Source organism: Malania oleifera, chromosome 9 (assembly GCF_029873635.1).
Source record: "Malania oleifera isolate guangnan ecotype guangnan chromosome 9, ASM2987363v1, whole genome shotgun sequence".
Classification (NCBI taxonomy): Eukaryota; Viridiplantae; Streptophyta; class Magnoliopsida; order Santalales; family Ximeniaceae; genus Malania; species Malania oleifera.
Window position 1 is genome coordinate 71,043,508 of NC_080425.1, and position 24,455 is coordinate 71,067,962.

Genomic DNA, 24,455 nt, shown 5'->3' on the forward strand with positions numbered 1-24,455 from the left:
TATATCAATATCATATCAAAATTTATGCTTCTTAATTATGCTTAATAACTTCATGCTCATATTTTCAATATATAAAGAGCCATTAATTATCAATATTTTCATTGTCTTTAGAGATTTCAAGATACCAATTTCAAGATATACACATGTAGCATATTCCATATCATATAAGCATGAAATATATCATTATCATGTGCATTGTACTAGCTTTTGCTTAAATTTTTCTTATGTTGCTTAAGTATCTTTTATTCTCAAATATATTTCATATTAAACTTGTTTTACAATTTTACCTTCAATTAGTCAGCTGAGCTTATAGTCAGTCGGCTGACCTATCCTTTCTCCTTAAGGTGTTTGTTCAGTCAGTCAACTGATCTTATGGTCAATCAGTTGACCTTTGTTTTCATTTAAAGTTTGTTTCTTTCACAATTTTTCTTTGTCAAGCTCTCTTCTTTATCAAAATACTGATGTAATAAGCTCAATTTGCTTCAGATTTTTCTTTTCTTTTGATTTCATATGAGTTCCCAAGCTTCATATATCTTAATACTTTCTAATTTAAGCTTTGTATGATTCATACATTCATTGAGGCCAATAATTTTCATTAGTTTCAATAAGATAAGCATTAATATGTTTGAATAATTTTATTCTTATTCTTTATTTCAATTTTGTTCAATATCCTTGTATGATTTTCCATAGATTTGATATTAATTGAAATTGAAGGATTTAGTCATCGTATTTCATCTTGGTACTCATACTTTCTTGGGTCCGGATTGTTTAGAAAGTGATGGTTCTTTAATTCTCCAAAATTATTTTGTTTTCACACATTTCCTTTTTAATGGACATTCAAACTTTATATGTCCCTTCTTTTAACATAGGTAGCATGTGGTGTGAGTGTAAGCATTTGAAGATGTGCTAACATAATTTTTAGATTCTTTTGTAAAGTATCTCATGTAGAGATTCGTTTTCTTGATATTTTTAATTTCATTGAATCCTATACCTTCTTTATTTAAAGACATTCTTTGTGTGCCAAACATTTTGTCAAAATTTTCTTTTCCTTTAGTGAAATTGTAAATGATTTTGGCTTGAATCTCAATTTCTTTCTTAAGATCATAAATTTCTGAATTTTGTATACTTTTGCCTTTTTCTTGATTTTGAGACATTTTTGTGATTTTATTCTCTAATTCAGAGATATGTTGATCTTTCTCATTTTCCATAGAGGATTGGGACCTCAAGTCTTCTAATTCCTTCATCAACTTTTCATTCTTGCTCTCTAATTTCTTGATTTTCAATTCTTTATCTTTTTCAACAAGATTTTTAGATTCTAACTCTTTTATCACAGCTTCATTCTTACTTTCTAATTTCTTGATTTTCAAATCTTTTTCCTTTTCAGTAAGAATTTTAACTTCTAACTCTTTTATCACAGCTTCATTCTTATTTTCTATTTTCTTGATTTTTGAATCTTTTTCACTTACAATAAGTTTAAGGGATTCTAACTCTTTCATAACTCCTTCATTCTTGTTTTTCAATGATGTGTATCGTTTAGTCACATTAACTAATATCTTATGCACTTTGAATAAATCATTTTGAAGTTCTTCATAAGAAGGCATACTTTCATCATTGGATTCATTAGATGAATCACTACTATAACCATTAACTGATTTGGATGAAGAGCCTTGTTCTTCATCATCTTCTCAAGCCATAAAGCAAGTATAAGAAACTTCTTGGTCACTTATCGAAACTACTTAGATTATCCCATGTAGTGGCCTTCATAGCCTTTTTCATTTTCTTTTTAGAATCCTTCTTGAGTAGTGGACATTCCAGTTCTACGTGTTCATCCTTCTTGCAATTATAACATGTGGGGATCTTATTCTTTGATTTCTTTGTATTGGTTTCTTCTTCATTTGATTCCGAATTTTGGATTCTTCTTTTGAATTTATTTTTCCTTCTTAGTATTCTTGCAAGTTTCTTAGATATGAAAGGCTAATTCATCCTCTTCATCTTCACTACTAGAGTTTTATTTTGAAACTTTGAAGGCTATAGATTCTTGGGCTTTAATTTTTCCACTTCTTTCATTCATTGTCATTTCATATGTGAGGAGAGAACCTATGAGTTCATCTAAGGAGGTGTTTTTCAAATTTCTTTCTTCGGTTATTGCGGTGGCTTTTGGTTCCCATATAGGTGACAGCCCTCTAAGAATTTTTCGGATCATCTCATAAGTGGTGTATGTTTTTCCTTATGCATTTAAGGAGTTTATTATGTGGGTGAACCTAGTGTACATACTTGTGATGGATTCATCCATTTTCATCTTAAAAGCTTCATACTCGTTAGTGAGCATATCGATTCGATTGTCCCTTACATCAATAGTACCTTCATAGGTTACTTCTAATTTATCTCAAATTTCTTTTGCATATTTACATGTCATGATTCTATTGAATTCATTAATATCAATGGCACAGTACAATGCATTCATAGCGCTAGAATTTATTTTTAGCATCTTATGGTCATGGTCGGTCCATTCTTTTTTCAAATATTTTCATTTTTTAGTTTTAAAGTCTAGTTATTTGAAAGACTCAAATATAACTTTTCAAAAATATTTTCAAGGGTTTTTAAAGAATTGGTCTCTAAGTCTTTGTGTCCTAAAGAGCTTTAAAAATATTTCAAAAGATATTTAAAATATGAAGTACTTACATAAAGACTTCTAGAACTTTTGACATTCTAAGCACTAGAGTCTTCATGCTTATCTTTTGAGCTCTCTTGCTTTGTTTTTCTTTGGCTCTCTTGCTTGTCTTTAAGCCTTGATGTACTTCTAAGTTTTCTCTCATATTCTTCAAGTTTTAAAATATCATCTTGAAATCCATGTTTTAAGCTTCATATGATCATCCTTCTTTAAAGTATAAGCTTGTAATGGATCATTGACCTTACATTTACATACTTGACCTTTGTAAGTCCTGAAATATCACTACTCAACCAAATATGTTAAATTTCTCTTGTTTGTTAGCATTAAAATAAGATGTTAAGCCTTGTAAGGCTAACACAATGCATGGCCAGGAGAAAGATAGGTGGATGGGTGCGATGATTGAGTATATATATATGGAATCACTACATAAGAACCAAACTTGGGATTTGGTGGAGCTTCCAGATGGGAAGAGACCGATAGGTTGCAAATGGGCATATAGGAAGAAGGAGACAATTTCAGAAAAGGAATGAGAGAAATTCAAGGCACGATTGGTGGCAAAATGATACTCACAGAAGAAGGGGTATATTATGATGAAATCTTTTGTCCAGTGGTTTGACATATTTCTATCAGAATTGTGTTGGCGTTGGTAGCACATTATGATTTTTATTTGGAACAAATGGATGTAAAGACGATGTTTCTTCACGTTGACTTGGAGGAACAAATCTACATGGTACAGCTGGAGGGATTCATTGAACCAGGAAAATAAAATTTAGTTTGCAGGTTAAAGAAATCTCTTTATGGGCTGAAACAGTCTCTAAAGTAATGGTATAAATGGTTTAATTCTTATATGATCAAGATTGGTTACAAAAGATGTGAGTATGACTGCTACGCATATGTGAACAAGCTTGAGGATGGTTCTCTTATTTTCTTGTTATTGTATGTCGATGATATGTTGATAGCTGCAAAAGATTTAACTGAGGTGAATCAGTTAAATGACCTGTTGTATAAGGAATTTGACATAAAGGATTTTGGTTTGGCCAAGAAAAAACTTGGGATAGAGATTCGTTGTGACAGAACTGCAAGGAGATTATGACTATCTCAGGGCAATTATGTGCATAAGGTGTTGGAGAGGTTTAGCATGACCGATGCAAAACAAGTGCGTACACCTCTAGTGAATCATTTTAAGTTGTCTATTGTAAGTTGCCCAAGTACAGATGAGGAAATTCGGGACATGTCAAAGGTCCCCTATGCTAGTGTTGTGGGGAGTTTAATGTATGTCATGGTGTCTACGAGGCCAAATTTAGCTTACGTTGTGAGTGTGGTAAGTAAGTTTCCCTCTAATCCAAGAAGGCAGCATTAGGAAGCCGTCAAATGGATATTCAAATGCTTACGAGGTACATCAGGATATGACATCATGTTCGGCAAGCAAAAGAGATTAGACCTAAAAATTCTCTATTAATTCTCTTCTAAGTCTAATTTATACATCATTAAATTAGTTTCATGATATAAAATTTTAAATTGGAGGAAAATGGAATTAAAATTTTCACAAATACATAACCCTACATGCAAAGCATGTGTACCAAACAAAAAGAATGATAACATTGCCACCCGTCCATTGATGACATCCCTAGTTATTTACAGACATATCACAAAGTGGGAAATTGAACCTAAAATCGTGTGGTCACCAAGGCTCAACTGCGCATTCATTACTTGAGCAAATCCAATTAAGTAAATTCACAACTACTGCTTACGTAGAGTTTCACTTTCCTAACTTAAGCATTTAAGTGATTCTTTAAAATATATTTGGATCCTCCAAAACTTGTTTTTCTTCTTACATATTTGTGTAAGTTTGATCTTACAAATTTTGATTATAATAATTATATAGATTTAATCAAACTCCAGAATTTCAAATTAATTGATAGTAATAATAATAATAATATTAGGCATATTAACTTAATAAATTTTATATTTTTAATTATATTTTTATATTTCAGTTAGAAAATAAATTTTCTACGTACAGGTGTCAAAAATGAGAATGTTAAAATCTTCCTTACTGCAGAGCACACATACTGGCAGAAGAGCATCTAAAATTTTCTCCCGTAGTTAAAAACAAAATGAAAGTTTAAAAGAAAATTTGAGCGGTGGCGATCCTTCTGGCGAGGTTCCCTCGCTGCGTGCGTAAGCATAATGGGCCCTTTAGTGGGCCCACAAATGAGTGGATGAAAAGGTCGCGCCCGCCCCCAGCCTTGCACCGAATACAAAAGGGCCCCACACACGAAGTCCGAGCCCATTGCGCCCACGCCCACGGCCCCGCCCAGAAGTAGGACCACAACGGGGGCCGCACCGTCTGCACGTGGTATTCACGGCCCACAAGGCCTAGAGAAGCAGAAAGTGGGCCAGAGCTGCGTGGGGGTCCGGGAAGGGACGGTGTTCCCCACGCCTGTGGAGAAAAAGTGTGGGCCTCCCTCGGAGGGGAGGTTTGTCGACGAGCTTTCACTTTACAAGGTTGACCCACCACATGTGGGGGGCCACGGAAGGTGGGCAGATGGACCACCACCACCACCCCCCCAATCCCTGAACCAACCCCCGCCAACCATGGTCCCACCTCTTCCTCTCCCCCCAACCCCTCCCCCTTCACGTGCTATTCTTTCACACGTGTGCACTCATTCGTGCTCCACTATCTCCCTCCACCTCTGATTTGACTTGGATTTGCAAACCTTAGTGGCCTAAACTTACATTATGTAATGTTATGATTTTAGGAGTATTCAACAAATTTTGAATACAATTTCTTAAGAAAATTTAAGTTTCACTGGAAGAATGATTTTATTAGAATGAGATAAATTTAAGGGACTCTGAAGCATACTGTTAAGCTATTGAGTTATTTAATCCCCTAATGAAAAGGACGCAGCTCATGCTGGGCGATCATTTGAGATTATTGGATAGGGAACTTTGATCAGTTGACGATCTCCCTCCCCCACCCCATTTAACTACTTGATTTTCTCCAAACCAAAATTATGAACCAACTCATTTACAGCGGTCCATCTAAGAAACCACCACGCTTCTCTATTTGAGTAGAGCGAATGAAGTAATGCGGCAATGGTGGTACACTGCCCCCATGAGCTCCTTCCTTGTAGGGTAAATTTCCACATCAAAATGCTTAAAAGATTACTTTTAAAAAAAAATTAATATACTAGAAAAATGAAAATTGAAGTATGAACAGCTTCCATCAATGGTGATCCAACCCGCTGGAGTTCAAAGCTTTTGCTTTTTGTACATTTGCACGGCGGAGACAACCCGAATTGCATCACAATTTTGAAATTTCTACTCTTGAATGATAATTTTAAACAAAAAATTACAGACAACAAACAGAAGCCCTAAACCCTTTCTCCTCCTCTTCTTCTTCCTCGTTCCCCATCTGTTTCTTTTTTTAGGGCTTTGAAGATTGAGCTTGTTGACCCATCAACTGCAATTGCAGCTCCTTCTTGTCGTAAATCTCCAGCGAGAAGTCCCTTAGCATCTGTGCCTTCGTGCTGCCACTGCCGCTACTCCTACTCGTACTCGTACTGCTCGAGCTCACGCACGGAGCCATGGTGGAGTTCTTCCCCGCTTTTGCCACCGCCATCGCCATACTCGCCGTCGCGCTGTTCCCCATCGCCGGCGACGGCGCTCTTATCTCCACTCCCGCCAGCGGATTCACCGGCTGCGTCGCCGACACGAACGACGAAATGGGTCTTGCCGACATGTTGAATACGGGAGTCACCGACGGCGAGAATGTCCATATCTGTGGCTGGCTCGATGGGCCGGCGGCTACTTGCGTCGCAGGTGGAATCATCCAGAACGCCCCGGCTGAAACCGCGTTTGTCGGAATCATCATCCCAGCGTTGCCCACGGCCCAGACTGGCACGAGCCCCTGTGGGGCCGGTGTCGCCGGCCCCACCGGTGAGGAACTCACCGGAGCAAGCCCTGAAGACACCGAAACGCCGTCGTTCGCTTCGCAGAACTCGCCGGCGGAGGAGCGTTTCCGCTTCTTCGGACTGTTATGGCCGTTCGGGTTCGAAGACGACGTTGTGGGAATCTTAAGGGTCCCGCCAACGGAGACGGCGATGGCGGGGACGGTCCCCGTGCCGGTGGCCTCGATGATAGCCTGCTCCGCGTGTTCGAGCAGCCACCGCACGGTTTCGCCGTCGGACTTGTGACCCAGTTCCCGGGTCAGCTGGAAGATCCTGGCCGCACACGTGGCCGGAATCCGAATCCTACGCCCGCGACCTTCGACCTTCGTGTGGCGGTCCTTCGTCGACGACCGGCGCGCGGCGGAGGCCGGCACCGGAACGGGCACCTGCATCGCCACCGGAACCATCCCAATAGGGTGCGACGGGTTCGGTTTCCGATCCGCATCCGGGTCTGAATCTACCGGCTCTTCCTTCAGCGACGCCGCTCGAGGCTTCAAACTCTGATCAAACGACAAAGGATTCGAGATGCCATTGTCGTTGGTACTGGTGTTGACGTCGTCCTCTGGCTCTCCGGCGCTGGTGCTGAGATCGGAAGTCCCAACGTCGTCATCTTGATCCATCTCCTGCTCTTGGAACGAGGACATCTCCCGCACCAATCCAAGAAATTAAGACGACCAAGATAGCAATCTGGTCCCGGAACTAGAAAATTCGCTAGAATCTATGAAAACAAATTAGGGTTTTCGTTTTCGTTACTTTCAGGATTCCTCAATAAATGTGTAACAGTTCTAAAGCTGAGAGAATTTATTGGGGTTCATACACAGGATTAGAATTACCATAGAGAGCAAGACAGAAACCAGAGGAAAGAACAGAGAGGGAAGAAGAAAAGAAGAGATAAAAACCTAAAAGGGAAACCCTAGAAGGCAGGGAATTCGTGTGTGTTCCCTTTCTGGGATTTCTGTTTACAGAACAAGGGCTGGGGTTGGGGGCAGTGTGATATGTATGTATAGTGGGGGAAGGAATCAACGGTGGGCATTAGATCAGGAGGGAAGCCGTGTGCGGATGAGATGGGGGCACGTGTAGCCCCCTACGAGGTGGGGACCACGCGTTTGCCATCTGTCAACGTCAATGGACCGGCGGGACAGGTGGTCTCAAATCTCAGCCAATAAGCTTCTCGGGTGGTGCCTCGAAAGCCAGCAAAAGGTATGGTTTTAATAAATGGTTCTGATTGGTTGACGAGAACCCCTCCGCCCTTTTCTGGTCCTACAGAGCCACCATCCTCTGCAATCATCTTTCAACAATTTTACGTGCGCCAAAGCCATCATGCAATAGGATTCTGCCATGTTTCAAACCTTCGATTTTGATTTTTCTATTTTGCACTTTTTGGTAATTCCGCCAAGTGCATTACATTTGAAACTCGTAACTATTTACTAAAATGATAAGATTTTTCTAATTTAAACGCACGGTAACTATTTAGATGATTTATGAAAATAAATTTAAATATATCATACACATTTAATTATATAATTATTTATTTTCCAAACAATAATTAATAATTTTGACTTAGTCAAGCGTCAGAGTTTTAGAAAAAACTATATATTAACTTTTTTCCATTATTAAAAATTAACAATTTTTGACTAAAGCTATTCCTTTTATTCTGAAAAAAGAGTAACCTTATTTAAAAAAAAAAAATTACACGCAACCTATTGGTCAAACTTTGACTGAAGTAGGCTTCCTTCCCAATTTACAATCTTAGACAGATTTTTCTTAAAACAATTTTTCCCAAATGAGGCTATACTCACTTTATATTATATGCATTGATTATAAATTACTGCCCTAATGACTTATTTTTATATTGAGGATTTGATTATGTGTAGAAAACATTTATTTAAAATGGCTAATCATTTTTCGGTTTCATAATTCGATTTAACTTGACTCTATTCAAATTACTCGAATTATTTGACTTTCTACAATACCACTCCTAGGCATAATTATTTTTAATAATTTTTTGTTTTATTAATTTTATATATAAACAATATCTTATATATTTAATCGTACATATAATATGATTTTTTATAATTATATTTAATTTTATTTTATAAACAAGTCAAGCATGACACCTATTCATAGCAATATTTCAACATTCTATCTTACACACATTATTGAAAAAAGTTTAAAAAGAAAATTGACTATCGCAAGTACTTTATTTTTTTTAATTTTTTATTTTTCAAAATCCAGATTTAATTGTACTCTTTAATAAATAAATAAAAAAAAATAAAAAAAACTTGATCCTTTTCTCCACCAAGCACAAAAAAGTTTTGTGCTTTTATGCCTTAAAAATATGAAATATCTACATTTTTTCCTTTTCGAATTTCTGTATTGTGTACTTAGTTTTTTATAGTTATTTTTAGGGTACAAAAGTGCTCAATACTACATGTGTATTTGAGTTGAATCGAATCAACATAACAGGATATTCAAACTCAACTTTACTCGAAAGTAATAAACTCAAAAACTTGACCCAAATTCAATCGGTCTTAATTAAAGTTGTTTAACTTGAACTTGATTTAGCTATGTAATCATGAAACTCAGACCGACTTGATTAAACTTGATTTGATTACAAATTTATATTAAATACTATTATATATATAATGTGTATCAAATATTACACATATGTATGAAATATACATTATATGACTTACAATAATATAAAATTAATACAATTTAAAAGTTAGATAATTTTCTGGTTAAATGTTATGGTTCAATTATTAGAGTTCATTGCAAACTCTAATAATTTATATATTAATTTTCTTCAATTTTTTAAATATTTACTTATTGTGCTCTACTTATTACTTAGTTACTTTTGTGGTTATTGTGTGTGTATGTCTACATTGCAAAAATTATGAACTTGTTTAGTTGTGGAAAATATTTTTTTCCTATTTTTTTTATTTTTTAAAAAATTATAAAAATTTTAACTCATTGTAACTTGTTTTTCAAATTTCTCAATATCTATATAAGGTGATATTAGAGATGATGATTTTGGTATTAGATTTGGATCTATATCGATATTTTTTTTTTCTTTTCAAAAATCCAATACATTATCCGTTCATTTCAAATTTCCTAATATCTATATAAGGTGATATTAGAGATGATGATTTTGGAATTAGATTTGGATCTATATCGATATTTTTTTTTTCTTTTAAGAAACCCAATACATAATCCATTCAAATTAGAATCCAAGATTAAAATTACATGCATGCTCAACATATGCAAATAAGAAGTTCGAAATTTAGAAAATAAAAAAATATATATATTAGAAATTTAGAAAATAATAAAAAGATATTTTTTAACTTTTATATGTAAGTTTAGAAAATTAGAAAAAAAAATGGTGATATTTTTGTGATAATTTAAGTTAGAATTTTGGAGAACCACATTATAGTACAAAGGGTTTAAGATAAGTAAGAATAAGACAAAATATATTAAACATAATTTTAGTAATGTAAGGAGTAGCAATGGGGCTAAGATTAAACTTGATAATCAAGAAATTAATAGCATAAATAGATTTAGATACATTGGATCTATTATGCAATTGGAAGGGGAAATTGAAGAAGATGTAGTATATAGAATTAAAATGGATTTGGTAAACTGGAGGAGTGTACCTAGTGTGTTGTGTAATTGTAGAATACCCTTAAAATTAAAAATAAAATTTTATAAAATAGCTATAAGACCAAGTATGCTTTATTGTTCAGAATATTGGACAACTAAGACACAACACGTTCAAAAAGTAAAAGTTGCTGAAATTTGAATTTTAAGGTGGATGAATGGTATAACATTAAAAGATAAAGTAAGAAACAAGCATATACACTATACTTTAGGTATAACGTCAGTTAAAGACAAGATAAGAGAAGAACATTTTAGATGGTTTGAATATTTGAAATGCCGATCTAATAGAGTATTTATGAAGAGGAGTTAATTGTTTCTAACATGAAAAGTATGGCTATACAAAAATTATCAAAAAACCAAAAATTAGATCGAAACAGACCGAAATCACAAGCAGTTCAATTTTTCGGTATTCAATTTTAGTTTTAGTCTCAACAAATGTGAATTTTCAGTTTCGATTTTGGTTTCATAAATATAACCAAACCAAAAATCGAAGAACCAATTTAAAAATAAAGTATATATATGAATTAATATATTTAGTATGTATATATATATATATATATATATATATATATATATATATAAAAATATTGGTCCATTAATATAAGTGAATCTAGGGTTGCACCACACTAGATCTGGTCCCTTAATATAAATGAATCTAGGGTTTCTTCTCACTCTCATTTCTCAATCTCAACTCTAAAGCTCTCACCCAATCCCCTTTGCCTTTGCACTGCGCCGCTACCGCCATTGCCGCCCTATGACTCGGCCTCCCTCCCTAGTCCCCACTCGCCCAGGCCAACAACGACCATCTCTACAGTCTACAAATTGAAGCAAAAGCCTCCATGTCTCCAACCTCACAAGCGAAAGCCTCGATCTTGGCTTTTGTCGAAGGCTCGAGGGTTCTTCTTGAGTTTTAGGATTCATTAGACAAACACTTGTTTTAACTTAGAAAACTATGAATATTGAGTTTGTGACTTTAGTGCAATCCTATATACTCATGGTCCTAGTATGCATGCATTTGCTCAACTCTTGCTCAGAAATCATGCAAGAAACACACTCGCAAAAGTTACAAAACGTACTGCCTCACACAACCCTTATTACAAATAATTCTACAATTAAGCTTCCTTTGGTTGTGCTTGGGTGCTTCCAAGTACGTGTCCATTTGATCTTTCCTTTTTTACGCCTACTCGGTCCAATCTTTACCTTCGATCCAATAATTCATGTACGAGTACCTGTACTAAACATCATCTGCAAAGATAAGAAAACACTAGGAACAACATATAGGTTAATATCATCAAAACACATTAAACAATGATGGTGTAGCCACTAAGGCTTACATTCTCCCCCTTTTGATGATGTTTAACCTATTACTAATTTACGTAATCTTTGCATTTGTATTTATACTAATCATGGTTTGATATGCAAAGATAAGCTTACTTAGAACCTGTAAGAACCCCACCCGAGAAATGTGGAATAAATAAGAATAGAGAAGGGAAATTAAATTGAAAAAAATAATAGGACTCATCGATGAGGCTCCTTCTCTCGTCGACAAAGTCCCTTATACAGCTTGGTAATGAAATTCAGAGGTTCGTCGACGAGAGGATGCTGAGAGAATTTGGAAATTTTGAAATCTCAGGCTCGTCAATGAGGCCAACTCCATAAAAATCATCTCCCTCTCTCTCTAGAACTCGAACCACCCTCTCTCTCTAAGGTTTCGGGTCGTCTGTTACCCGAATCAATGATCTGATGTTACTACATAGATTAGGGAGAGAATCTCTACGTTTATAGCTGATCGAATTTTCGTTTTAAGGAATTTCGGGTTTTATCCCAAAATCGAGGTAAGGGTCCGATTTCGTTTTTGGTTCGGTAGATCTATAGTAGGTAGAATTGTATTTAAGTATTGTTCTTTGGTTTTTAGGTTTTGGAGATCCCGTGTCGTTGTTTTGGACCAATTAAGTTTGTATTTCAGTTTTCGGGATAAGGTAAGGAGTTTCTGTTTATATCAGTTATTTTTTAAATCTAAATCAGCAAAATAGTGGTTTACGATTAAACGAATGTTTTGGTTACTTATTTGGGAAAATCTATCAGGTGAAATTACAGGATTTTTGGGTTTACGATTTTTGGGAAAATTGGGGTTATTGGGTTTCGTCTCAGTTTTTGTTGGAAAATCACGTATTTGAATAAATGATAATATTATAGATGACCATACCTTCATTTTATGTTAAATTGTATTCTCAGATTAATTATGATGTGATTATTTGTTACGCAAATAGGTGTGGCATGAGCTGGTAAATTGAAATGGGTTGAGTTATGAAATCGTGAAATGAGATATAGGAACGATGGTTCCAAAACTGTTTTCAAGAATCTATGGAAAACTAATACCGGTTAAATATCGAGGATTCTATGTGATGATTGTTATTATGTGGTGAACATTCGGTTTAATTACCGACGATTTGAGCATCCGATTTAATTATCGATGAGTTGAGCATCCAATTTAATTACCGACGAGCTAAGCATCCGATTTAATTGCCGGCGAGTTAGAGCATCCAGTTCGCTACCAATGGGCCGAGACATCCAGTTAAATTCCGATGGGTCTGAAATCCAATTTAAATTCTAACGAGTTGCTCATCTAGGTTGTTACCAATGAGTTGGGACATCCGGTTTAATTCCGATGTGGATATGTGTTGTGAAATATACTATGTGTTTGGGAATTCACTATGATGTGAATTATAATAGATTGTGTTGTGAACTATACTAGAACAGTGTCGTGAAAATACTAGAATTATGAAGTATTATGTTTTGTCGTTGAAATAACACTCATGTGCCCACACACTGATATAACTTTATATGTAAGTTTAGAAAATTAGAAAAAAAAAATGGTGATATTTTTGTGATAATTTAAGTTAGAATTTTGGAGAACCACATTATAGTACAAAGGGCTTAAGATAAGTAAGAATGTCATGCCCCGAACCTGGAAATGCGACCCAGGGGTTAATTTAGTAACCTAACCTATCTCTGTATCAATTAAAACATACATGATACCACATGCAAAGAGGGTCCGACCCCGTGGGGTGAACGGATGCCCTATATACATACATACAATCCTCCATACTCATCAAAAATACGCAGCGAAATACGGTCTTTCTATACATAAACTGTACCGTACCAGAGTCTATACCATACAAGGATATACATCCCTATGAATCCCATACATACTACAGGCGTCTACAAAATCCATCACGACAACCCGGTTACAAAAACTCGTACCTATTAGGCACTAGTAGTAGCTAAACAACGCCCCTCGCTTTCGGATGCTAGGATGCTAGTTTCGGCTACTCGAAGGACCTTAAAAAAAAAAAAAAAAAAAAAAAAAAACATTTCTACATATTCGGGGTGAGACACCTCTCAGTAAGGGAAAAAATAGGTTATATCGGTGTGTGGCATACCAGTGTCATTTTACATACTTCATAACACTATACATATGATACAGTTTGAAACAATTCGTACAGTTTCATACATTTCCACTATTTTCACAAAAACCATTCCAGTTCATACGATATCCAAAACATACATACATACATACGGTTAGTGTCGTCACACTAGTTCGCAACTACACAAGGTCACCTCGTCTCACAGCGATTACATTACTACACAAGCAACTACGCTATGACGATCAAGGCCCAATAGTGAATCCATTGCTACATACGCAACTACACAAGGTCACCTAGTCTCACAGCGATTACATTACTACACATGCAACTATGAAGATCTATGACTCAGGCCCAATAGTGAATCTATTATTACATATGCAACTACACAAGGTCACCCAGTCTCACCCCGATTACATTGCCATATGTACAACTACGCTGTGACGACCTAGGCCCACTGTGAATCCATTGCTACATACGGTGTAGATCACACCCACCGGTGACCAGTTGGAACATACTGGTGATATTTCACAACTCAGATATAGAGCCGGCCACTCTCGCCATGGTAACTACCCGATACCTGGTTGGTTTACAAATCCCTGGAATCATTTTGGAACTCACGTTCCTATACATTTCAGCGCACGGTAATTAGCCGCCACATAACTGTTTTACAAATACCTGAAACAATTTCATACAACCATACATACCACACTTATTTGGTTTACAGCAAATCATATCATTTACAATTTCAAGTATATAGTTTATGCAAATATGGATTACGGTTACCTCAATAATACAGTTTAAACAAAACAAACGGTTTTCCAAACGAAGTAGAGATGATACTTGAAATCCCCAATTTTCCCTAAAACCGAAAATCCTGCATTTTTGCTCGATAGATTTTCCCAAATAAGTAGTCAAAACATACATACGATCGTAGCCTATAGGCTTACCGATCCTGATTTAAAAAATGGACTGATATAAACAAAATCCCCTTACCTTAATCCGAATTCTAACTACGAACTCTACGGTCCTCAAAACTACGAACCAAAACTCCGAAACCTACAAACCATAGTACAAAACATATTTACAATCCGTACTACTATACATATACTGAATCAGAACCGAAAATCGAGTGTTACCTCGATTTTAGCCCGAAACCCGAAATCACTCCAAACGAGATTCCGATGCACTAGAAGCGTAGAGAATCCTTCACTGATCCTCGCTGTAACTTTGGATTTGTGATTCAGGCGACAAACAACGAGGCAATCGAGGCGAGAGAGAGAGAGAGAGAGAGAGAGAGAGAGAGAGAGAGAGAGAGAGAGAGAGAGAGAGAGAGAGGAAAGCCAAAACTTAGCAACGAAGCAAGCCAAGAATATCTTTTATAAGCCTTTGACCCAGAGGATTTCGTCGACGAATTGGTTCCTTCGTCGAGGAAATGTCAGGGATTTCGTCGCTGAATCGGAGATTTGGTCGACGAACCTCTAAATTTCATTGAAGAAAATCCTTCTACCTTTGGCAAAAAATTATGGCCTCGTCGACAAAGTTTGCTGAATTTCCATTTTTACCCCTCTTTTACATAATAAACCCACCTCTCACACGGTTCGGGTTCTTACAATCTCCCCTCCTTTCAAAAATTTTGTCCTCGAAATTTGCAATCTCTCATTACAACATATTCATACTACTACATACATACTCATTCTGAAGCGAAGCCAAACTGTCACGATACATACATACTCTACAAATACGACTGCCATTTGTACATAGCCCTGTCATGATACATACATACATACTCTAGAGAATACGGCGGCCATTTATTCGCAGTCCCGTTATGACACATACATACATACTCTAGAGAATACGGCGGCCATTTATACGCAACCCCGTTACGATACATACATACATACTCTAGGGAATACGGCGGCCATTTATACGCAGCCCCGTTACGATACATATATACATACTCTAGAGAATACGGCGGCCATTTATACGCAACCCCATTATGATACATACATACATTTCCTCACTTTTGGTGGAGGAATACCGTGGTTACATACATACACGGTCTCAGAAGCTAACAATACTACAAGACTCTCCTAAAGACTAACCACACAATACTAATACGATAACAGAGCATTACATACATACATACATACTTATACCATCTCTGCTATCCATTTACTACTTAGCACAACTGCGGGTACTTCCGACGTATTTCTGTTTCTAGTTCCCAAGAAGCTTTCTCAACCTCGTGGTTATGCCACAATACCTTCACCAACGGTATTTCTTTAGTACGAAGCTTCTGAACTTTACTGTCTAGAACCTGAATAGGTATCTCCTCATACGCTAAAGTATCCCCGACTTCCAACTCATCATAACTAATAACATGAGATGGGTCCGACACGTACCTTCTCAGCATGGACACATGAAACACATTATGGACCCTCGAGAGTGCTGGAGGAATGCAACTCTGTAAGCTACCGGACCTACTCGCTCAAGTACTCGAATGGTCCAATATACCTCAGGCTCAACTTGCCCTTCGTCCCAAATCTCATCACCCCTTTCATCGGAGCGATACGTAGAAATACCTTACCGCCCACCTCAAACTCTAACTCACAGTGGCGAACATCTGCGTAACTTTTCTACTGACTCTGAGTTGATCTAATCCTCTCCCGGATTAAACCCACCTTCTCAGACGCCTGCTGCACAAGTTCAGGTCCTAAAACCTGACGTTCACCGACCTCATCCCAATACAAAGGAGATCGACACCTCCGACCATACAAAGCCTCGAATAGTGCCATCCCTATACTAGCCTAGAAGCTGTTGTTATAGGCAAACTCCACTAGTGGCAGAAACTGAATCCAACTACCATCGAAGTCCAATACACAAGCCCGTAACATATCCTCCAAGATCTGTATTGTCCTCTTCAACTGTCCATCAGTCTGGGGGTGGAACGTTGTACTGAAAGTAAGCTTAATCTCCAATGCTTCCCGCAAGATCTTCCAAAATCAAGAAGTAAATCTCTGATCCTGATCTGAAACAATGGACACCGGTACCCCGTGTATTCTCACAATCTCATGCACGTACATATCAGCTAGCCTACTCAAAAGGTAGCTAACCTTCATCGGTACAAAGTGAGCATATTTCGTCAACCTATCCACAATTACCCAAATGGCATTTTGCCTGTGATGCGCTGTTGGTAATCCGGTAATAAAGTCCATGGAAATATGCTCCCATTTCCATACTGGAATAGGCAAAGGCTGCAATGGCCCTACCGACCTCTAATGTTCAGCTTTCACCTACTGATATGTCAGACACTGTTCCACAAACCGGGCATTATCTCTCTTCATACTACTATACCAGAAGGAATCGCATAAATCCCGATACATCTTCGTACTACCCGGATGTACCGTATACAAAGAACGATGCGCTTCTTCCAGAATCATCCTTTTGATCTCATCGTCATTTGGAACACACAGCCTGATCCCAAACCTCAACACATCTCTGTTAGAGATGTTAAAATTTGCAGCCAAACCCTGCTGCACTTTCTCCACAATCTCAGCTAACTCCGCATCACTAGCCTGCGCAGCTTTAATACGCTCAAACAAGGTCGGTTGGATTACCAAGCTAGCAATGAAAGCCTGATGATCATTAGACACCAACTCTAGGCCAAGGCTTTCCAGATCTCACCTAACATTATGCTGAGCTACAACTGCAATTACTACTACATGTTCTGACTTCCGACTCAACGCATCAGCTACTATGTTAGCCTTCCCCGTATGGTAACTAATCATGCAGTCGTAGTCCTTGATCAACTCTAACCACCACCTCTGCCTCATATTCAGCTCCTTTTACGTGAAAAAGTACCTAAGGCTTTTGTGGTCAGTGAAAATATCACACTGAACACCGTACAGGTAGTGTCGCTAGATCTTCAAGTCATAAACAACAGCAGCTAACTCTAAATCATGCGTAGGGTAATTCTTCTCATACTACTTAAGTTGTCGAAACGCATAAGCCTCCACCTTACCCTGTTGCATAAGCACACATCCAAAACCCTTCAAGGATGCGGCGCTATAAATCACAAAACTCTCATCCCCCGAAAGAATGGTCAATACTAGAGTAGTAACCAGCCGGTGCTTTAACTCGAGGAAGCACTTCTTGCAATTATTAGTCCAATCAAACTTCACCCCCTTCTTAGTCAATTGTGTCAGAGGTCCAGACAATTTAGAAAAACCCTCCACAAACTGACGATAGTAACCCGCCAGTCCTAGAAAACTCCGAATCTCCTGAACACTCTTCGGTCTAGCCTAGTCGACTACAGCTTCGATCTTACTAGGATCAACTAAGACACCGCCCTTAGACACCACATGGCCTAAGAACGCGACCTGATTCATCCAGAACTCACACTTCTTCAGTTTAGCATAGAGCTTCTTCTCCCGTAAAATTTGTAACACTAACCTCAAATGTTCCACATGCTATTCCATACTCCTCGAGTATACCAGAATGTCATCTATGAATACCACTACAAATCGATCTAGGTACTCACAGAAAACCCTGTTCATCAGATCCATGAACACTGCCAGTGCATTGGTTAACCCAAATGGCATAACCAAGAATTTATAGTGGCTGTATCTAGTTCAGAAAGCAATTTTCGCTACTTCCTCAGCTCTAACCCTCACCTAATGATATTCTAACCACAAATCGATCTTTGAAAAGACCTGAGTTCCCTCCAACTGGTCAAAAAGATCATCTATACGAGGCAATGGGTAATAATTCTTCACCGTCACTTTGTTGATCTCACGGTAATCAATGCACATACTGTAACGACCCGAATAAAAATGGTATTTAAATAATAAAAGAAAGGGGAAATAGAAGCTGGAAACAGAAGGAAGCAGTCGACTTCGTCGACGAATATAGGGGATTCGTTAACAAAGGTTTAAGAGAATTCATCGACGAATATAGGGAACTCATCGACGAAGAAATACCGAGAGGGGGTTTGAGCCGACTGAATTTCGTCGACGAAATTAATAAAGAATTCGTTAATGAAGGACGGGCTCGTCGACGAGATCCCCTGTTCTATAAATATGAAAATCCAAATTTTAAGCTTCTCTAAGAATCTAACTCTCTCTCTCTCTCTCTCTCTCTCTCTCTCTCTCTCTCTCTCTCTCTCCCTTTCCGTTCTCCCTCTTCCTTTCGCCGATTTAGGGCCAAATTTACGCCTGATTGACAATCCGAAGTCACCACGACACTCCTAGGGAAGTTCTCTCCAAATCTTCTGGAGCGGATCGTTGGTGAAAGCGAGTTGGAAATCATCCCTAAGTTGAGGTAAAGCTTTTTAAGCCAAATTTGGAGTTGTGACAGTTGTGGAAAGTGTTATACGCTTAGAAATACTAAACTTTAATTCTGAGAGTTTTCATTTCCAGGGTGTTAAGTTGAGAACCCTGCGGGTGCGGGGAAGATTTTCTTAGGGGCTTTTCAAGAATCAGGTAAGGAGATAAACTAAGCTAGTTCTTTTTGAGAAAATGTATGTATATATATAGTATTGGATTCTGGAAAGTAAATATGTTATATATATATATATATATATATATGAGTTATATTAGGGAAAATACTGTTTAAATGATGTTATGCTGAATACGTGGAAAATATGTTTAGTGTGGCATGAGTATAAAACGTTGGAAATATTGTTTTCTGGAAATGTGAATGATACGGATTTTATGATGGAAAACCGACATACGGGCCGAGGTTTTTATATGTTTTGCCGGCGTACGGGTCATGCTATGTGACTATGATTTGTCGACGTATGGGCCGTGCTATGATGTGATTTGCCAGCGTACGGCCCGTGCTATGTTTGACGGCGTACGGGCCGTGCTATGATACTGTGATTTGCCAGCGTACAGGTTGTACTATGTTTTGCCGGCATACGGGCCGAGCTATGATAAAATGTGTAATATCGGTGTACGGGCTGATGATTTTCATGATACACATATATATGCAAAATGATATGATTGATGTGAAAATAAATGATATGAGATATCTATGTATCACAGTTTTAGTATATGTTATATGATATCAGAACCTGGTTGGCTTGGTCTAGGCTAGCACTTGTACGGTACCGTTGCTATGTGTCCATAGTCATTGTGATCATGATATTTGTGTTAATGCCGCTGTACAGAGTGGTGTGAGATTGGATGGTCGATGTGGTTATTAAATAAGTGTGTTGTGATCGCCCCTAGTGTACGGACCAGTCTAGCAGACCCATCGAACCTACAAACTATTGTTTGACTTGACAGTGGTCGGCCAACCATTATCAAGTCCTGCCTTCGGGCCACACAACCCAGTTATGTGGGGGTAATACATGACAACAGCCAGCTAACCTACCAGGATTGTTTTTATGTTATTATTATATTATGAGATGAGATATGTTTATGAAATGCAGTTTGTTCTGCCATGTGTTGATATATTTATGTTTTCCAGATTTGATAAAACAGTACTGATTATGTTATGTATGGTATATGTAGAACACAGAATACTTATGTTGCCACACACTGATATTAGTATATTTCCCTTACTGAGAGGTGTCTCGCCCCTAAATTTTATAAACTTTTTAGAAGCCCCTGATAGGAAAGCGGGAAAAGCCCTGCTGACCTAGTGCTGGATATCTGCCCTTTTTGAAGGGTAAGTTTCTTTTTGTAGGGATAGTTAGATTTTGTGGGAAATGTCCCTAGATTTATTTTGGGATGTATATATATAGAAATACGGTGGATTATAGCAACTCTGTTACATTGTAATATATGGTATTGAGATGTACATTATTGTATGTTTTCTACTACTAGGGCTTCTGCTGTATGTTTTGATATATCCCTAGTACCCATGGGATCAGGTGAATTGTGACCTGCTGAACTGGAATATGGGAAATGTGCTATTGATAGTATTATTATTAAAAAAAAATATATGGAAAAATGAGTAGGTCGTGATACATACGCATCGACCCATCCTTCTTCTTTACAAATAATACTGGAGCTCCCCAGGGCGAAACACTCGGTCGAATACAACCCTGGTCCATTAGTTCTTGCAACTGCTCCTTCAACTCTCGAAGTTCTGCTGGAGCCATCTGGTACAGAGCTTTAGAGATCAGTGCCTTGCCAGGTAGTAACTCAGTCACAAACTCTACCTCACGATCCGGAGGTAAACTGAGTAAATCATCTGGAAACACATCCGGGAACTCGCTGACCACCTGAATGTCCTTGAGTCTCAACTCATCCCGCGACGGTTCTTGCACACAAGCTAAGGACCCCTGACATCCATCCAAGAGTAACCTCCTCACCTGCAAAGCCGATAGAATCTGTGGTGTCGAACGCACACACTATCTCACGAACTCATACTCCTGCTTCCCAGGAGGTCTGAACACTACTACCTTCTTCCGACAGTCAATCACCGCATAACTGGAGAACAACCAATCCATTCCCAGTATGACGTCGAAACCCGACATGTCGTATACTACAAGACTCACCGATAGCAGTCTCTCCTAAATCACAACCGGGCAGTTTCCTAACACCTTACTACAGATCGATATACTCCCAGTCGGCGTAGCCACAGCCAAACATTCATCCAAAAGTTGAGTTTCAACCCCACAAAATTTCACAAATCTAGCAGATATGTGACAAATGGGTTGCCCCCGAATCAAACAAAACAACAGCTCTATTCGAAAGCAATAACATGGTACCTATCACCATGTTCCCAGCGTGTTTCGCATCTGCTGGAGTAAGTGAATATACTCTCGCCGGAGCCGTGGTCACCTGGTAATTGCCCCGAGGCACTTGATTACTCCCACTGTTTTGGTTCTATGCAGACATATTCCTACTCTGTTCCTGACAGCTCTTTGCTATGTGGCCCGACTTGCCACAGTTATAACATACACCCCAAAATGGTCGACACTCACCATCGTGCCATTTATGGCACTTAGCGCATGGTGCGGAGTATGGATCCCCCTGAGCATTCGGCCGCACGATGTTCTGCCGATAATCATAGCTGTAGTTCTTCTTCTTCTTCCACTGACCCTGTCGAGGACCACTCTGAGGACCAGAAGTCACTGGCCTCTTTCCCTGAACCTGCACTATCTCGTCTCCCCGAAGGTTGGTTTCAACTATGGTGGCTTTATCCACTAGAACAAAGAACTCACGGATCTGCAGCATCCCCACAAGACGACGGATGTCTTTCCTCAAACCCTTCTCAAACCTCTATGCCTTCTCATGCTCATTCGGAACCAAATACGGTGCAAATCGAGATAACTCGATATATCTAGAAGCATACCTCTGCACTGTCAAATTTCCCTGCGTCAAGCCCGAAAACTCATCAACCTTCGCATGCCGGGTGGAGACCGAAAAGTATCTCTCAAAGAATACCTCCTTGAAGCGGCTCCACGTTATATCAGATGGACCAGCTCTCTACCTCTCAATCAGACTCACCGCTGTCCACCATCGCCCTGCCTCCCCAGTCAACTAGAAGGTAGCGTACAAGACCTTCTGCTTCTCAGTGTAGTGAAGGACTCCCAAAATCCTCTCGGTCTTCTCAATCCAATCCTCCACCACTAAAGATCAGGTCCTCCCGTAAATGTCAAAGGGTGCATGTGTGTGAACCTCTCGATGGTACACCCTACATCAGTAGGAGAACTCTCGCGTCTCCTAACACTCCGCCCAATCTCTTGGAACACCTGTCTCTCCAAACCACGAGACACAGAAGGAGACTTATCGCTTGTCATCTCCTCGGAGCCACTCTCCAAGTTATTATCCTTGGGCTACATTTTGAAAACAGAATAGGAATCAGTTACAATTCCTATATCATACGCAGTTAACACAATCATAGTCCTAATTATGTCAACTATCACTCTCACAGGTCTAAGCCTGTCCCATCACACCGACACGAATCCATCAATGGTCTGCCCTACCTTTACTAGAATCGCCATTCCAGGAAAAACACGGAATACCGCCGACACATCCCGATCTAGCAACAGAACAACCCTCGACCATAACTACCCATATCTCACATCCTATACTCTGGTATGTACACATCAATACTCTTAACCAAGTCTACAAGACCTAACAACCTGGTTAGCTCTTATACTAAACTTTCACGCCCCAAACCCAGAAATGGGACCCAGGGCTGAATTTAGTAACCTAATCTGTCTCTGTATCAATTAAAACATACATGATACCACATACAAAGAGGATCCGACCCCGTGGGGTGAACGGATTCCCTACATACATACATACAATCCTCCATACCCATCAAAAATACGTAGCGAAATACGGTCTTTCTATACATAAACTGTGCCATACTAGAGTCTATACCATACAAGGATATACATCCGTATGAATACCATACATACTACGGGAGTCTACAAAATCCATCACGACAACCAGGTTACAAAAACTCGTACCTATTAGGCACTAGTAGTAGCTAAACAACACCCCTCGCTTCTGGATGCTAGGATGCTAGTTTCGGCTACCCGAAGGACCTGAAAAAAAAAACATTTGTATATATTCGGGGTGAAACACCTCTCAGTAAGGGAGAAAACAGGTTATATCAATATGTGGCATACCAGTGTAATTTTACATACTTCATAACACTATACATACGATACAATTTGAAACAATTCGTACAGTTTCATACATTTCCATACAGTTCCAGTATTTTCACAAAAACCATTCCAGTTCATACGATATCCAAAACATACATACATACATACATACATACATACATACATACATACGGTTAGTGTCTTCACACTAGTTCGCAACTACACAAGGTCACCTCGTCTCACAGCAATTACATTGCTACACAAGCAACTACGCTGCGACAATCAAGGCCCAATAGTGAATCCATTGCTATATACGCAACTACACAAGGTCACCTAGTCTCACCCCAATTACATTGCCATATGTACAACTACGCTGCAACGACCTAGGCCCACTATGAATCCATTGCTACATATGGTGTAGATCACACCCACCAGTGACCAGTCGGAACATACTGGTGATATTTCACACCCCGGATATAGAGCCAGCCACTCTCGCCACGATAACTACCCGATACCTGGCTGTTTTACAAATCCTTTGAATCATTTGGAACTCACGTTCCTATACATTTCAGTGTATGGTAATTAGCCGCCACATAGCTATTTTACAAATACCTGGAACAATTTCATACAACCATACATACCACACTTATTTAGTTTACGGCAAATCGTATCATTTATAATTTCAAGTATACAGTTTATGCAAATATGGATTACGGTCATCTCAATAATACAGTTTCAACAAAACAAACGGTTTTCCAAACGAAGTAGAGATGATACCTGAAATCCCCAATTTTTCCGAAAACTGTAACCCAAAAATCCTGCAATTTTACCCGATAGATTTCCCCAAATAAGTAGTCAAAACATACATATGTTCGTAGCCTACAGGCTTACCGATCCTGATTTCGAAAATGGACTAATATAAACAGAATCCTCTTTCCTTAACCCGAATTCCAACTACGAACTCTACAGTCCTCAAAACTACGAACCGAGACTCTGAAACCTACAAACCATAGTACAAAACATACTTACAATCCATACTACTATACATATACTGAATTAGAACTGAAAACTGAGCCTTACCTCGATTTTAGCCCAAAACCCGAAATCGCTTCAAACGAGATTTCGATCCACTAAAAGCGTAGAGAATCCTTCATTGATCCTCGCTGTAACTTTGG

At 38.5% G+C, this 24,455-nt stretch overlaps 1 protein-coding gene across 1 annotated transcript; it reads right to left on the bottom strand.

The window, feature by feature from the left end:
• Window positions 1-5,901: 5,901 nt before the first annotated feature.
• Window positions 5,902-7,621, bottom strand: LOC131164095 (transcription factor TCP9-like). Its single transcript, XM_058121061.1, has one exon. It carries the CDS (start codon window positions 7,263-7,265, stop codon window positions 6,099-6,101), a length of 1,167 nt encoding a protein of 388 aa, XP_057977044.1. The 5' UTR covers window positions 7,266-7,621; the 3' UTR covers window positions 5,902-6,098.
• Window positions 7,622-24,455: the final 16,834 nt, after the last annotated feature.